The 16,140-nt window shown below is 35.5% G+C and overlaps 5 protein-coding genes and 2 pseudogenes across 9 annotated transcripts; 4 read left to right on the forward strand and 3 right to left on the reverse strand.

The window, feature by feature from the left end:
* Window positions 1–289: 289 nt before the first annotated feature.
* F40F12.9 (CCHC-type domain-containing protein) lies at window positions 290–2,735 on the forward strand (the record flags this gene model as incomplete). 3 transcript variants are annotated; one of them, NM_001268119.4, is made up of 3 exons in its annotated part: window positions 1,975–2,061; window positions 2,109–2,240; window positions 2,512–2,735. In NM_001268119.4, the coding sequence occupies 3 exons, from the start codon at window positions 1,983–1,985 to the stop codon at window positions 2,640–2,642; spliced, it is 342 nt and encodes a 113-aa protein (NP_001255048.1). The 3 variants fall into 3 exon arrangements, with proteins under 3 accessions (NP_001367250.1, NP_001255048.1, NP_001255050.1); NM_001379873.2 differs by lacking the exon at window positions 2,512–2,735 and having other exon boundaries at window positions 290–2,061; window positions 2,109–2,380; NM_001268121.3 differs by lacking the exons at window positions 1,975–2,061; window positions 2,109–2,240 and having other exon boundaries at window positions 2,595–2,642.
* Window positions 2,736–3,502: 767 nt separating this feature from the next.
* Window positions 3,503–5,911, forward strand: cbp-3 (histone acetyltransferase). The gene is made up of 5 exons (NM_001444094.1): window positions 3,503–3,688; window positions 3,741–3,867; window positions 3,999–4,115; window positions 4,166–4,286; window positions 4,331–5,911. Exons 1-5 carry the CDS (start codon window positions 3,593–3,595, stop codon window positions 4,467–4,469), a joined length of 600 nt encoding a protein of 199 aa, NP_001431078.1. The 5' UTR covers window positions 3,503–3,592; the 3' UTR covers window positions 4,470–5,911.
* On the reverse strand, window positions 5,152–5,619 carry ttr-4 (annotated as a pseudogene). The gene is made up of 3 exons: window positions 5,549–5,619; window positions 5,342–5,496; window positions 5,152–5,289 (listed from the first exon to the last, which is right to left on the reverse strand). Coding segments are annotated over exons 1-3 (364 nt in total).
* Window positions 5,912–7,606: 1,695 nt separating the features above from the next.
* F40F12.3 (USP domain-containing protein) lies at window positions 7,607–9,826 on the reverse strand (the record flags this gene model as incomplete). Its single annotated transcript, NM_066799.2, has 3 exons — window positions 7,607–8,155; window positions 8,602–8,982; window positions 9,800–9,826. The coding sequence occupies 3 exons, from the start codon at window positions 9,824–9,826 to the stop codon at window positions 7,607–7,609; spliced, it is 957 nt and encodes a 318-aa protein (NP_499200.2).
* Window positions 9,827–10,161: 335 nt separating this feature from the next.
* Window positions 10,162–10,854, forward strand: F40F12.8 (annotated as a pseudogene). The gene is made up of 2 exons: window positions 10,162–10,408; window positions 10,458–10,854. Coding segments are annotated over exons 1-2 (644 nt in total).
* A 1,281-nt stretch (window positions 10,855–12,135) lies between these two features.
* cbp-2 (histone acetyltransferase) lies at window positions 12,136–13,762 on the forward strand. The gene is made up of 6 exons (NM_066800.5): window positions 12,136–12,282; window positions 12,328–12,454; window positions 12,586–12,702; window positions 12,757–13,234; window positions 13,279–13,435; window positions 13,558–13,762. Exons 1-5 carry the CDS (start codon window positions 12,187–12,189, stop codon window positions 13,427–13,429), a joined length of 969 nt encoding a protein of 322 aa, NP_499201.1. The 5' UTR covers window positions 12,136–12,186; the 3' UTR covers window positions 13,430–13,435; window positions 13,558–13,762.
* Window positions 13,763–14,491: 729 nt separating this feature from the next.
* ttr-3 (Transthyretin-like protein 3) lies at window positions 14,492–15,712 on the reverse strand. Its single transcript, NM_066801.4, has 5 exons — window positions 15,626–15,712; window positions 15,484–15,579; window positions 14,989–15,058; window positions 14,782–14,936; window positions 14,492–14,729 (listed from the first exon to the last, which is right to left on the reverse strand). Exons 2-5 carry the CDS (start codon window positions 15,565–15,567, stop codon window positions 14,592–14,594), a joined length of 447 nt encoding a protein of 148 aa, NP_499202.1. The 5' UTR covers window positions 15,568–15,579; window positions 15,626–15,712; the 3' UTR covers window positions 14,492–14,591.
* Between the last annotated feature and the right edge of the window lie 428 nt (window positions 15,713–16,140).

Raw genomic sequence — 16,140 nt, forward strand, 5'->3', positions numbered from 1 at the left:
TTATGTTGCAAATGCCATTTAAAATTGCGATTCTCTTCAAAAATGGTAAATTTTATGCGAAAAAATGTAGGCAAAGGTTGAGCATGTTTCTGAAAAATTTATTACGGAATTTACGACGAAAAAATCTTTAAAAATCGCTGAAAATGTTCAAAAATGCATTTAAATGAAACAAAACAAAAATAAAAATTCAAACATGTTTCAAGGGAGGTGCATGTCTGCGGATGGGTCTCGCCGCGCGCGCTGGAAATAAAGTTTTGGTGTCTGCGCCTGTTACTGTACAATTTCTAGGCTTGTTTTCTTCGATTTTATTTGCGGAAAGAAAATTATTGTGTCTTCTAATTTTTTTAAAATGTTCCATTATTTTGTTATTTAACTCAAAATTAATTGTTTTTATAGTTAAAAAAACATTGTTAAAATTCTACAGTAACATTTAAAGGCGCACACACTAAAATTTTATTTTAATTATACATCGCGTGGCGGTACCCAGCCAATATGAGATTTTCCGATATTTAGCGACAGGTTAACATAATTTTTCGCTTTATTTCTTTCTTTTTGAAATAAAACGAAGAAAAAAGATAGTAGTTAGTGGAAAGTGGAAAGTGGAAAGTTTTCAGAAATCAAAATTTCAAAAATATCCAGAATTGCTTTAGAATGAAAGAAAACCGACAAAAACCCAGTGAGCAGATAACAAGATTCCCAGAGCCCACCCCATCTCAAATAGAGCTTCAAATTGACAATTTAAAGTTTAGAGCAACCTTTTCAAGGGTACCAACATGACTAAAAATGTTGTGGCTATTTAAATGAGTATTTGGGTAAATACAAATTTTTTGAGATAAATAAAGAAAAGATGTAACATTCAGATTGCATGTACGTTTGTTTGAGTGCGGTCCAGGCACATGAGTTTATTTGTCAAAAAGATTGGACATTTTGAAGAAGACGAGAACTCGAAATGTAGCTGGAAAGTTTTTTGAAAATTCAAATTTAAAATATAAATTAAAAAATACAGAACCTTTTTTAAATCAAACCGAACACGCAGTTCAATGCAAAAATCGATAAAAGTCGAGGAAACGGAAAGACCGGTTCTCTTGAGGATAGACGGACAACGCATTCGATTGGACTTGCGCACCAATATAAACAACAATTGAATGCAATAAAAATGTAACTGAATCCATCTTATGGAATAGTGGAAGTTATCACATTTAATAAACAAAATTAATAGTTAAAAGTATCAACAGAAAATACATTAAATTATCTTTTCGTCTCTCCTATTGAACATTGAGTTATTCAAGATAATATTTTTTAGCTAGAAATGACGTGTGTTGAACTATTGTGTGGCCTTAAGTTTGGAACCATAATACTATAATGTGAACTTAAAGACGCACGGATTCATTCAGATGGGTCTCGTAGCGATAATAATAACCGGGGCTCATCTTAAAGTCTCCAGTAGTCGCTTTTTAAAAGGAGTTTGAGATAAAATACTTAGAATTTGAAGAGAGAAATAGGATTTTAAAAAAAATTAATTGAAAAACTAACTTGGAGAAAAACTATTAATATAGAAGTGAAAAATATATTATCTAGCCAGGTAGGACGGAAACTGAATACAAAAAAAATATTAAATTCAAACTGCCGCGTTTCTTTTTGCCAGTGTGTCTAATTCTCTTGGCACATGGTCAGAGAGGTTTCGCAAGAAATATTTCAACATTTTCTTGATTACCAAATATGTACAATTATATATCTAAACAGATAACTTTTCATTTGCTAGAAAATAGTATTATATTTATTATTAATAAAGAATTTTTACATTTTCCAGAAATGTGAAAATTCACAGTAAAAGTTTTGGCAAACTGCCAAAAATGTTCAGTCACTTATTAATGCCAAAATTTTTAAAAATTAATTTTGAAAAGTTTTACCGTATTATTTAGTTAGAGCTACTTTACCTGTAAATATTTGTGACTCACTATCAATATTCCGAATTTTCAGTCATGCCCCATAACAATTGCTGTAAATTTCAAGAACCCACTGACAGTTCTGAAACCTCAAGCATGCACAATTTGGAACAAAGTTTAAACTTTATATGGCATAATAATTAAGTTACTTGTTTCTTACAGGTATATGCTACAACTGCCACAAACTTGGTCATATGTCTCGTGATTGCCCTGAAGAACAACCTAAAGCATGTTTCAAATGTGGATTCCGTGGACATTATTACCGAGAATGCCCATCACAAATAGAGAAAAAATGTAATCACGGGGAAAACAGCGAATTGAAAAGTTGTTATCAATGCCAAAAAACTTCAAGTTCATGAAATAACTTATCGTGTCTCTTAACTTTTATTCGTGCAAAAATAGCTTTATATTTGTTGATAATAAAATATTTTTACTTTTTCAAAGGAATTTGGATAAATGTGTCATAAAACATACTTTAATAGAAACTTGAGAATATTGTGTTCAATCTATGTGAAAAGACGTTCGTTACGTTTTCTGGTTTTCATACTAATGATCACTTTTTCAGTTGTTTTTCTCATTGCTCTGCTGGCAGTTTACAACACGACGTTTGCATCTAATAGTGTCTGCCACATCACCAGAAAGCCACTGATGCTTCGAGCTCCATGCGATGTCTACAAGAATCCAGTGCAATTTTGAAGAGCTGCTTTTGTTCTCATTCTCTGCATGCATAAGTGATGTTGCGTCTTTGTACTGTAAATAAATTTGGCAGAATAAAGTGCAACATTTAATTAATAGTCCATATACGCACCGAGTTTTTATAAATTTTCACACTCAACATAGTGTTTCACTATGTTGAAATAGTAACACAGTACATCAATGGCGTCACCAGCAAAAACGATAATTATCATTTCGGTTACTTTCCGATTTCACAATCGCAGTGTATCACATGCTATTTACTGATAACATCCACTCTTTCATTTCATTTCGCTTTTGCTCATTCTTAAAACAAGTGATTCAGAGCAAAACTTTTAGCGACTTGTAATACATTTCTTACAAAACATTGCTTTTTGTGTATAATTTTTCCTTTCTTTCCTATATTTTATAAATGAGTTAAAAATGTACAAATCAACGAATGATATTCAAAACCAAATTGTGATGCAATATTCGTCAGTTCTCTCATTTGTTACAATCTAAAATGGATAACTATTTAGATCTCTTCTAAATGATTTTTATTCAATTTCATTCAGATTTTGCCGTTTTGAAAATTTTTCAGGCAAACCATAAGCCTGAAATTACCCAATTTTAACACCTTTTGTATGGAGTTTTTCTTTAGGTTTTGTATAACTTTGTTCATTTTTGGATCAAGCAAATATCAGTTTATGAAATCACTGGTTTTTGCATTTTCAACCTTATAATTTTTTGTCGTATAAAATTGTTAGTTTTTGACTATCACTAAAATATTTTATCAAAAAACAATTTTTTCTACGTGTTTTAAGAAATTTTTAAAATAAGAACAGATAAGCACAATTAAAGTTATCAACCAAACTTGTTTTTAGAAAAAATGATGACCGAAACTGTATGATAACATCTGTTTAGAACAAAAAGCCGTAACATCATCTCTGGACGGCAACAACTTTTGGATAACCATGCTTGCACTGCATCAAGATCCCGTGAAGCGGAAGCTTATTCAGCAACAATTTGTTCTTTTACTCCATGCACACAAATGTTCTCAACGTGAGAAGGTATGTTTTGCAATATGTTCTGATTTCCTTCATTCATCACCAGTTGTTTCAGGAAAATAATGAGTTTGCTGCCAGGAATCAACTACTTCCACATGCTGCATGTACATTACCCCATTGCTCAACTATGAAGGAAGTATTGATTCACATGACAAACTGCAATGTTGGTCGTTTATGTCATTGTAAGTCTATTACGAGCTGGAAAGAGTTTCGAACATTTTCGCAAGAACAAGCGCCTATTTCCACCAAAAATTTCGCTTCACACTCTAGTCACTGTTTCCGCCGATACCTCACAAACTAAAAAAATGTTCAGTCGCTCATTGTGCATCGTCTCGCCAAATAATAGCTCACTGGAAAGACTGCTCGAGGGAAGATTGCCCGGTCTGCAAACCACTCAAAGGGATACAAGATACTCCATTACAATTTTCATGTAAGTTTTATTCTACCTCAGAACATTTTTGAATAATTGTAAGTTTACAGTGCCCGATGTGATCAGTCTGATAGGCGCCAACGGAAATTCTTATGGAAGTGCAGATGGTGAAGTAATTCATCAAATTGGATCTTCGGCAATGTCAGTTGGTGAAGGTGGACATCAGTCAAGGTAAGAATATAACATTAAACCATATATAAAAATTTTTATCACAGAACCAACCAAGAAACTGAGACAAATAGGCAAAATCAAAGCCAACAACCATTAATGGATATCAATGTTCAGTTGAATGCTGAAGAACTCGAATTGGCATTTGCCGAACTTATGAAGAATCCACAGTTGTTCCATGATTGATTCTCTGTGAGTTCTGACTCCAACTCTTAACGCATCTTACTTCTGCTCAGAAAGTCTTGATCAAAAACTGATATCATTCCAATGCGGATCCAGTGTTTTTGAAGGTTCCTCTAATAGATTATTTTCAGATGCGGGAAAATCAAAGATGTGCTGCATCAACAACATATATTCTTCGTAGCTATATTAATTAATATGCTGATTATTTCAAATTGACTTTTCAGAATTCGGTTGGTGTTTGTTATATATATAATTAAATGTACCTTTCGAAAATTGTAAAAGTGAAAAATGTGAAATACATATTTGATTGAATTGAATATGCTAAAGTATCATTTAGGGCTGTAAAAACTACTAAAATATTTTTGGGTGCGTGCCAGATGTAGCTGCATCATAACTGCCTTTCTACCTATGCACCAGGTACCTGCCTCTCTGAAAATCCTTACGCATATTGAAGTACAGATTTTATCAAAATGCCACCCTCCGGATCAGAAATCACTGGTGTGTTTTTTTTCAGTTTCCAATTCTCTTTATTTTCTCGGATCCTATATATTTTTCTAATGGCAATAATGGCAACTCGACTGAATAAAATACGTTCCAGTTTAATAGAAAATTTGTAAATAGTTATTTTATTATTTTTCATAACTACTTCTCAATTTTTTTTCAAAAAGCATTTATAATATACCAATCAATTGAAACAACTTCTAGTTTCTCCTGGAAACTTTCCAGCAAGTTCGAGATTTCCAGCATTAAATGTTTTCTCTGCAGAACTTCCCCAGTTGGCGTAAGATTTTGGAATATTGATGCGGAGGACTCTTTGGCACGGCTGAAAATTACTATAGGAATTTTTTTATTAGAATAAAAAATTCTAAACTCACCGTAATTCCGTCCTTACAATCATGGAAAACAGCCAAATATGGCTCGATTCCGGTGATTTCCTTGGTAGATCCACTCAAATTGAATTCTCCATTTGAGTCAGCCTTTCCTGATGCCATCTTATCATCTCTGTCAAGAAATCCCGGCAGGAAACTATCTGAAAATAGACAGGTAAATAGAAAATTCATTTTCAGAAGCTTTTCACATACTGTCAGATTCCATTAATTTGACTTTCACTCCCGATGCAGGCCTTCCTTCACACATAAGTTTTCCTTTTGCCTGAAGTGTAGTTAGAATTTTTGTAACTATTGGATTTATTTTTGTATTAGATTCTCAAATAACATGGAACCACGTCTAATTAGTAAAAAAAACCATTTCTAATCAGCTTTTCGACCAATTCTAGAGTAATTAGTGAGATAAAAAATTTCGTGATTTTTTTCAAAACTTCATTTTTATTTCTACTTATTTATATTTTTTCCAGTAAAATTTTTTTTTCTGGTTAATGGACGAGAACTAAAGGTTTTTGAAAATTTGGCAAAATTTGAATAAAGCTTGGAATTTTCCTTTGATTTGATTTGATTTGATTTATTTTCAACATTAAGAGCCAAAAGGTAATACATTGAAAGGTAGTACAATTTAAGGTTTAATGAGAAAATAAATTTATAAAACGAGACAAACCCAGCAAGAGTTCATCTCGAGTGTGGGAAATGGGCGAGGTAAGAATTAAAAAACAGAAAAAAAAAGAAGAATAGAGAATAAAGAATTATAAAGAAAAGAAAACGGACTCGAGATCACATAGTTTCAATACCGGGGAATGTGAAGATCGAGAAAGTGAGAAAATTGGAAAGGAGAGAGGAAAACCGGTACGTTTTTGAAAAGATTATTCCAAATGGGAACTGACTGGGCAAAAAAGTGAGCGGTGCAACTGTCCTTTCTAACGAGAATCATAGGGTGCCTATTAGAGCTAGCGAATGAGACAAATTGATTAAGCCTAGGGAAGTGGGAGGATCCAGTGAGGAATCTATAGAGTAGTTTCATTTGAGCTTTAATTCTAGTGTGTCTGGTGGAGAAGAGTTTCATTATGCTAAGTCTATCTTCATAAGAGGAGAATTTAGTATTGCATCGTTGCAGAACGCGCTTGGTAAAGTGTCTAAGAGGTTTCTCAAGTTTAGTCGAGAGCAATGAATTGGGGGAGGGAGAGTAAACCTCCGCGCAGTAATTTATAATTGGAGCCACATAAGTTTTGAAAAGAAACCCGTAGAAGTGAGGTGAGTTGGAAGAGAATGCTTTTAGGATTTGTTTAGCCCGAAGCATGGCTAGGGAACTAATTTTGGCAATGTGGGCCTCAAATTTAAGCTTGGGATCGGTGACAAGACCTAAGTCGCGAACAGTAGAAGAGGGGATTATGGGAACACCATCAACTGTGTATGAGTGGTTGGTGTTTAGGGAACCCAGAGAAAGGGAAGAAGATTTTGCAGGGGCGAGGGGCAGCTCATTCTTCTTGGACCAGCTAACAATAGTGTCGATAGATTGTTGGATAATTAAAGGGTTGTGATGGTAGATTTTAATGTCATCCGCAAAGCAGGAGACATATATAGAGTGTTCAAGATCAATCAGTAAGTCGTTTATGAATAAAATGAAGAGGAGAGGGCCCGAAACGGAACCCTGCGGGACTCCTGAAGAAATGGGGTAGGTGTTTTTAGATAAAAACCTATTGATTTTTACTGAGAACGTTCTTTGATTAAGGAATTCTTTGAACCAAGAACAAGTGAGGGGGTCTAATCCAAATGTAGCAAGTTTTTTGAGGAGGATCGAATGGGAGACTTTATCGAACGCCTTGGCAAAATCGAAAAAAATTATATCAAGTGATTTTTCCTGTCTAATTATAGAGTGATAGAGAGTAATGGAGCGCACTAGAGAAGAAGGACAGCTTCTGAGTTGTAAAAACCCATGTTGATGGGGGGAAAGTAGATGGGAAAATTCCGTGCGGATTCGGGAGCAGATGATGCGTTCCATTACGCGCACAAAGGGGTCCGTCAACGAAATGGGTCTGTAGTTGTGAGGAGATGAGGGATTACCCTTTTTGAGAATAGGGATGATTATTGCCTGTTTCCATCGGGCGGGAATAGTAGATTCAGAAAATGATTGATGGAATATTAGAGAAAGAGGCAGCGCGAGCGGGGTGGCACATTTCTTCAGTACTTAGTAATTTGCGCAGTGGGGGGAGAACCCACATTTGGGTGGGAGTTTAGATAGAACGCTTTCTATTATGTAGGGTTGGAAAGAATCATTCCTAATAGAGTTGGTAGTAGAGTTGGAGTGGGTAGAATCAGAATTGCGAGGACTATTGAGAAGCGGGTCAGGAAGCTGGGAGTTGTCAGTGGAGTAGTGTGAAGTTCGAGCAGATTGTGGGGACGAATGTTATTCGTCCCCACAATCTGCTCGAACCCAACGAGAAGGAATGTGTGCCCGAGGAAGACCATCGGCTTGATGGTACACATTTTCATCGGTTGGTCATTGGACTTACTCACTCGCACCCATACGTACTTCGAATTGTTTTTCGTGAGATTTAGGCGAAGCTCCTGCGTTCCGGTGTCTTTTCCGCTTCGGTGTTTCCCACAGATGAGTTGTCTCGAGTCCACGCAATCAAGGAAGGTTTCATCTTTCTTCAACTTGCAAGAGATGTACGGCGTTCGGTAGGATGGAGACATTTTGTACGGCTTGCATCCTCCTGTGCAATTCACGACGCGTTTGTTGATTCGTAAGCAAAACAGCTCCCGAGCTTCTTCCGTTTCCATGCACTCAGTGGAGATGTCCTGAAAGTTGCAATGATAATAATTTGTTTGTATTCTGAGTAAGTATTGTACATCATATCAGAAGAGGTGTATGTACTGTATATTCTCTATTAGTGCTGCATCTCTCGTAGTACTGCCGTCTCTAGTAGTGCTGCACTCAAAAAGCGCCTGGAAATTCGTGTTTCATGCAGCACTAATAGAGAATATACAATAAAAAAGTTACTATTTCAGAGTTTCTCTCTGAAAACACTGAAAATGCTTTTAAAAAAGACTCTTGTTCGCCATATTCGACGCGGAAATATCAATTTTCTTTAAATTGATTTTTAACGCGATTTCATTTTTATCCGCTACTTATGGGTAATTCACTGATTTTTTCTATAAGATAATTGCGCGTCGAATATGGCGATAAATACGTACACCGGTCTTTTGGGTAGTTATATAATAAGTGATTAATAGCAATTACTCACCTTGATTAGAGCTTCCACACCATTGTAGACATTGTTAACACCCGTTCTGAGCTGTGGATTTATGAAGAGCTGTCGCAGCTTAGAGGTATCCTTGAACTCGTTCTTTCCGTCGAAAATCTTCCGCAGCTCTTCATGCCTTGGCTCCATAGAAATGCATTGCTGCAAGTGCTTGTTAAATCCTGATCTTTTCAACATTTGAAGAGAGGCATTTAACCAGCACGATGTGTCAGGGTTCAGAAGACGCATGCAGCTGGTTGTGAATTTTCCTCTAAGATTTGTTTGCTTTGGTTGTTTTAGTGTTGCTCTGAAGACGTGGGGTACCTTCTTATCGAGCTTCGCTTTCTTCTTCGGCACATTGCGCTCCTCCTCGGCTCCATCTATCTGTAATTTGTCTTTAATGAGACAATATATTACAACGTATCGACACATTTTGAACTATTTTGAACATTTCGAATCCCCACAAAACCTAGTATTTGTCATCAAAAAGTATTTTCTCATCGCTAAACCTCGCGCGTAAGATCAGAGTTTCGCTGGTAAATTTTTCTTCGTGAAAACGGCAGTTGGCACGGTGCCAGATCCAGAAAATGCGGTGCTGAAAGTTTTTTGAAAAGTCATACAAAAATTTGTTTTTTAGAATATTTTAAGTGTATAAAAGCTAAAAATCCATAATAATTTGCATTCTTTTAAATTAATTATAATTATTGCAGAGAAAACTATCGGCCTCTACATCACCAACTTCCACACGCGTTATTTAATCGTAAGTGTTCAGTTCTTTTTTTAAAGGTTTAGAACTACCAAAAAATTATGACCGTATTTGATTTCCCGAATTTTGATGTCCCGTGAAGTTATCATACTTTCACTAGATTTTGAAGTACCTTATTAAAGGCGCACAGATTTACGCAGGTGGGTCTCGGCGCGCAAAAAAGTTTATGGTAGTTTCTTTGAAATTTGAATTTTTAAACCTGATTTTTCGCGATTTTTAGGGAGTAATGAAAAGGAAACACCAAAGTTTGCTGAAACCTTTGCGACTTCATTGAAAAACGCGAGGAAAATAAACGAAACCGCTTAAAAATAACAAATAACTATCATAAATTTTTTTTTGCGCGCCGAAACCCACCTGCGTAAATCTGTGTGCCTTTAATAAGGCACTTAAGAATCTTGTGAAAATACGATATTTTTTCCAATTGAAAATACTTACTTGGGCTTTAGCTTCACAGGTAAGCATGGTTAGTTGAGTTGACTTCGAGTTGGTTAGTTGTCGAGAAAAATCAATAAATGATTGGTTTTTCACAAAATTGACTTTTTATCGATTACAATTTTCTAACAAAAAAGTTCACGTAAATATGATGTTGAAATTTGAAGTTCTTAAAATTTTCCGAGATTTAATATTTACGTGGACTATCTTTTAAAAAAACCGCTAAATTAAAAAATCAAAACTTTGTGAATAACTAATCATTTCTTCATTTTTTTCGACAACTAACAAACTCGAAGCCTCCCCCACTAACCATGCTTAACATAAGTTTTACATTTTCTGGTTTTCATACTAATTCTCACTTTTCAGTTGTTTTTCTCATTGCTCTTATAGCAATTTTCAACTCGTCGTTTGCATCTAATAGTGTCTGCCACATCACCAGAAAGCCACTGATGCTTCCAGCTCCAGAAGACGTCTTCAATAAGCCAGTGCAACTTTACTCAAACACGGAACAAATGCCGAAGTGACTCCAGGACAATGTGAATTCCAAATTGGAACCTGCGAAGGAATCGATATGGGAGATCAGTTGTGGATGTCGAGATACATTCTGCACAGGTACATAAATCAATCTTGTTCTTATAGTTGTATAATAAAATGATTTCAGAGTTGCTGAACAATTCGGTGTCTGCGTATCGCTTGATCCCAAACCAAAGGTCACCATGGGAGACTGGAACGGAGCCGGATGCCACACCAACTTCTCCACCGCCGAAATGCGTGCTCCAGGTCCACCGATTGAAGCCGCCATGACAGAACTCAAGCGGACACATTTGGAGGCGATGAAGGTGCACGATCCATGGTGGAGAAGATAATCTTCGTCGTTTGACAGGACGTCATGAGACAAGTTCGACTGACAAGTTTCTCGTGCCAATTGCGGATGCTCAATCCGTATTCCGAGACAGGTGGCTGCGGAGGGAAAGGGATATCTGGGGGATCGTCGTCCGTCGTCAAACTGTGATCCTTATCAAGTGACTGCGATGATTACACAAAACATGCTCTTCTAGGATGATGTAGATATCCGGAACAAAAGAGTGCACATATTTGAATTGAATAAAATAAAATATTCATGAGAATGTGTGCTGTTTTTTTTGTTGAAACTTTCAACTTGAAAGTGTTGAGATAGAGAAAGTTCCAGAAAACACGGTAAAACCCTTCATATTAGCGGGGTCTGCACATTTGATTGGCTGATGCTACTCGCCCGGAGTGAAACTTTCCGTCAAGGTGTCAAAATCTAACTTAACCTGTGATATATGTTTCGAGCTGTTTCCCATTTTATTTTCCTTTCAAACGATTCGAAAGAATAATATGCTGGGAAAAGTCAGTACATTCATTTCCATAAACCACAATTTATTGAAGAGTTCACTTAAACAAGTGGCAATTTTGAAGAGCTGCTTTTGTTCTCATTCTATGGATCCATAAGTACTGATGCTGCGTCTTTTGTACTGTAAATAAAATTTGGCAGAATAAATTGCAACATTTAATTAATAGTCCATCTATGCATTTTTCCGCACCGAGTTTTATAAATTTCCACACTCTATATAGTGTTTCACTATGTTGAACACAGTACATCAATGGCGTCAACAGCAAAAACGATAATTATCATTCCGGTTACTTTCTGATTTCAAAATCGCAGTGTATCACATGCTAAATATTGATAACATAAACTCTTTCATTTCATTTCGTTTTTGCTCATTCTTAAAATGAGTGATTCAGAGCATAATTTTATCGATTTTTTATACACTGCTGGGCCATAGTTCTTACAAAACATTGCCTTTTGTGTATAATTTTCCTGTCTTTCCTATTATTTATAAATGTGTTAAAAATGTACAACTCAACGACTGATATTAAAAACCAAATTGTGATACAATATTCGTCAGTTCTCTCATTTGTTACAATCTAAAATGGATAACTATTTAGATCTCTTCTGAATGATTTTGATTCAGTTTCATTTAGATTTTGCCGTTTTGAAAATTTTTCAGGCAAACCGTCAGGCTGAAATTACCCAATTTTGACACCTGGAGGTTTTTCTTTAGGTTTTGTCGTTAGGACTTTGTTCATTTTTGAATCAAGCAAATATCACTGATTTTCGCATTTTCAACCTTATAATTTTCTGTCGTGTAAAATTGTTAGTTTTTGACTATCACTAAATATTTTATCAAATAAAAATTTTTCTACGTGTTTTAAGAAATTTATAAAATAATAACGGATTAGCACAATTAAAGTTATCAACAAAACTTGTTTGTGGAAAGAATTATGATCGAAACTGTAAGATAACATCTGTTTAGAACAAAAAGCCGTAACATCAGCTCTGGACGGCAACTTCTTTTGGATTAAGCATGCTTGCACTGCAGCAAGATCCCGTGAAGCAGAAGCTTGTTCAGCAACAACTTGTTCTCTTACTCCATGCACACAAATGTTCACTACGTGACAAGGTATGTTTTAAAGCATATTCCGGTTTCCGAAATCAGCTATTCCAGGAAAATAATGAGTTTGCTGCCAGGAATCAACCACTTCCTCATACTACCTGTAGATTACCCCATTGCCCAACTATGAAGGAAGTATTGATTCACATGACAAACTGCAATGTTGGTCGTTTATGTCATTGTAAGTCTATTACGAGCTGGAAAGAGTTTCGAACATTTTCGCAAGAACAAGCGCCTATTTCCACCAAAAATTTCGCTTCACACTCTAGTCACTGCTTCAGCTACTACCTCACAAACTAAAAAAACGTTCAGTCGCTCATTGTGCATCGTCTCGTCAAATAATAGCTCACTGGAAAAACTGCTCGAGGGAAGATTGTCCTGTCTGCACACCACTCAAAAGGGCACGCGATGTCCCGTTAATATTTTCATGTAAGTTCTATCCATCCTACTTCAGAACATTTTCGAATAATTGTTAATTTACAGTGCCCCATCTGGCCAATCTGATAGGCACCAAAGGAAATTCTTATGGAAGTGCAGATGGTGAAGTAGTTCATCAAATCGGGGTGTCGACAATGTCAGCGGGACGTATAACAAATGGAAATATTTCAAACTTACCACCGCCAAATGTGCCGGTTCGTACAAAGGAATGGCATCGTCAAGTTACAAATGATCTCAGGAATCATATTGTCGGAAAATTGGTCAAAGCGATATGCCCGGCACCAGAGATGATGAATGATATTCGGTTAAAAGATTTGAATGCCTATGCCAGAAAAGTCGAAAAAGAGGTGTTTGAAACTGCAATAGACCGAAAAAATTACTACCATTTGTTGGCTGAGAAAATTTACGAGATTCAAAAAGAGCTTCAAGAGAAAAAGAATTCAAGACTTAATCAAGGAGCTGCCCAATCTCCGTTGGATGAGTTTGCTCGAATGCGTATTGATGAAGGTGGACATCAGTTAAGGTAGAAATGTAACATCAAACCATATATAACATTTTTCATCACAGAACCAACCAAGAAACTGAGACAAATAGGCAAAATCAAAGCCAACAACCATTAATGGATATCAATGTTCAGTTGAATGCTGCAAAGACAGAGGAAGAACTCGAATTGGTATTTGCCGAACTTATGAAGAATCCACAGTTGTTCCATGCTTGATTCTCTGTGAGTTCTGACTCCAACTCTTAACGCATCTTACTTCTGCTCAGAAAGTCTTGATCAAAAACTGATATCATTCCAATGCGGATCCAGTGTTTTTGAAGGTTCCTCTAATAGATTATTTTCAGATGCGGGAAAATCAAAGATGTGCTGCATCAACAACATAAATTTTTCGTAGCTATATTAATTAATATGCTGATTATTTCAAATTGACTTTTCAGAATTCGGTTGGTGTTTGTTATATATATAATTAAATGTACCTTTCGAAAATTGTAAAAGTGAAAAATGTGAAATGCATATACATTGAATACATTGAATAAATACATTGAATTGAATATGCTAAAGTATCATTTAGGGCTGTAAAAACTACTAAAATATTTGTGGGTGCGTGCCAGGTGTAGCTGCATCATAACTGCCTTCCTACCTATGCACCAGGGCTGTGCGGCAACCGGCAGCCAAGTTGCCGGTTGCCGAAAAGTTGCCGGTTGCCGAAATTTTTCGGGTTCGGCAACTTCGGCAATTGCCGGTTGCCGAAATTTTTTGAGTTCGGCAACTTCGACAACTGCCGATATCAATGTCAAACATTTTATAGCTCAGAAAAAAGCATTCAGAGAGCCTAAAAACTTCGAAAATTTCACTGTAAACGAAAAAAACGACCATACTTTTTATCCAAAACACTCAAAAATATAATTTCAACAAAACAAATTTTGAAACCTGGTTGCCGGTTGCCGAAAAGTTGCCGAATTTTCGGCAACCAAATGTTGCCGGTTGCCGAAATTTTTCGGGTTCGGCAACTTCGGCAATTGCTGGTTGCCGAAATTTTTTAAGTTCGGCAACTTCGGCAATTGCCGGTTGCCGAAAATCTCGGTTGCCGCACAGCCGTGCTATGCACCAGGTACCTGCCTCTCTGAAAATCCTTACGCATATTGAAGTACAGATTTAATCAAAATGCCACCCTCTGGATCAGAAATCACTGGTGTGTTTTTTTCAGTTTCCAATTTTCTTTATTTTCTCGGATCCTATATATTTTTCTAATGGCAATAATGGCAACTCGACTGAATAAAATACGTTCCAGTTTAATAGAAAATTTGTAAATAGTTATTTTATTATTTTTCATAACTACTTCTCAATTTTTTTTCAAAAAGCATTTATAATATACCAATCAATTGAAACAACTTCTAGTTTCTCCTGGAAACTTTCCAGCAAGTTCGAGATTTCCAGCATTAAATGTTTTCTCTGCAGAACTTCCCCAGTTGGCGTAAGATTTTGGAATATTGATGCGGAGGACTCTTTGGCACGGCTGAAAATTACTATAGGAATTTTTTTATTAGAATAAAAAATTCTAAACTCACCGTAATTCCGTCCTTACAATCATGGAAAACAGCCAAATATGGCTCGATTCCGGTGATTTCCTTGGTAGATCCACTCAAATTGAATTCTCCATTTGAGTCAGCCTTTCCTGATGCCATCTTATCATCTCTGTCAAGAAATCCCGGCAGGAAACTATCTGAAAATAGACAGGTAAATAGAAAATTCATTTTCAGAAGCTTTTCACATACTGTCAGATTCCATTAATTTGACTTTCACTCCCGATGCAGGCCTTCCTTCACACATAAGTTTTCCTTTTGCCTGAAGTGTAGTTAGAATTTTTGTAACTATTGGATTTATTTTTGTATTAGATTCTCAAATAACATGGAACCACGTCTAATTAGTAAAAAAAACCATTTCTAATCAGCTTTTCGACCAATTCTAGAGTAATTAGTGAGATAAAAAATTTCGTGATTTTTTTCAAAACTTCATTTTTATTTTTACTTATTTATATATTTTTCTAGTAAAATGCAGTCTGAATTTTTAATTTTACAGAAGCCTAAAAAATCTGAAAAGTGACGTTTGAATATGTGAAACAGCGATGCCGTTTTTCTCACAATACTATACGCTATTTTTCAGATTTTCAAGTTTTTTAAAACAAGATCTGATTTCCAGTGACATATTTCTCCAGCAAATTGATTACTCGGAATTTTTTGGTCAAAACATTTAATTTTCAAAACCCTTACTGCTGCCCATTGTGTTCTTCCGATCAAGTTAATCGCACTTGTAGAGCCAATAAAAAGAGCAATTGAGACCAGTAAAAGGCGCATATTTGTTCACGACTGAAACTTCAAAAGGTTATTAAAAATAAATTGAATATTGAATAACCTAGATTGACACACAAAATATTCAATAACAGAGAAATGAATCATAATATATATATGACGAAGAAGACACAAGGCCTATAGGAATGATAAGATCATATTGAGAAAAGAAGAAAATCAAAATCTTCAATTTCTGATGACGTGTGGGGTGGGGAAATAAATAAACAACAAAAGAAATTCATCCTATTGAAATGCAAAACAAATGTACATATATATGTATACATGGCTTTTCAATTTGTCGTTCAGTTTCGTTTTCATGGTTTGTCATATTTCTCTGATAAATCTAACGATGTTTTATTTTTTGGAATGATTATAAAATACCGTTTCAAACAGAAAAAATTCTAGATAAAAGATTCCGAATAACCCTTTTTCACAGCCCAAAAACTTGTTTTAGAATGCATTCAACTGTGTTTAGTAAATAGTTATTCAAACTTGATTTAATTTTTTGATTTTTCTACCAAAAAAGTCACAAAAAGTATTAAATACCAAACTATGAAAATCGGAAAGAAACAAACAAAA

The sequence above is a fragment of the Caenorhabditis elegans genome, chromosome III (genome assembly GCF_000002985.6).
Source record: "Caenorhabditis elegans chromosome III".
Taxonomy (NCBI): domain Eukaryota; kingdom Metazoa; phylum Nematoda; class Chromadorea; order Rhabditida; family Rhabditidae; genus Caenorhabditis; species Caenorhabditis elegans.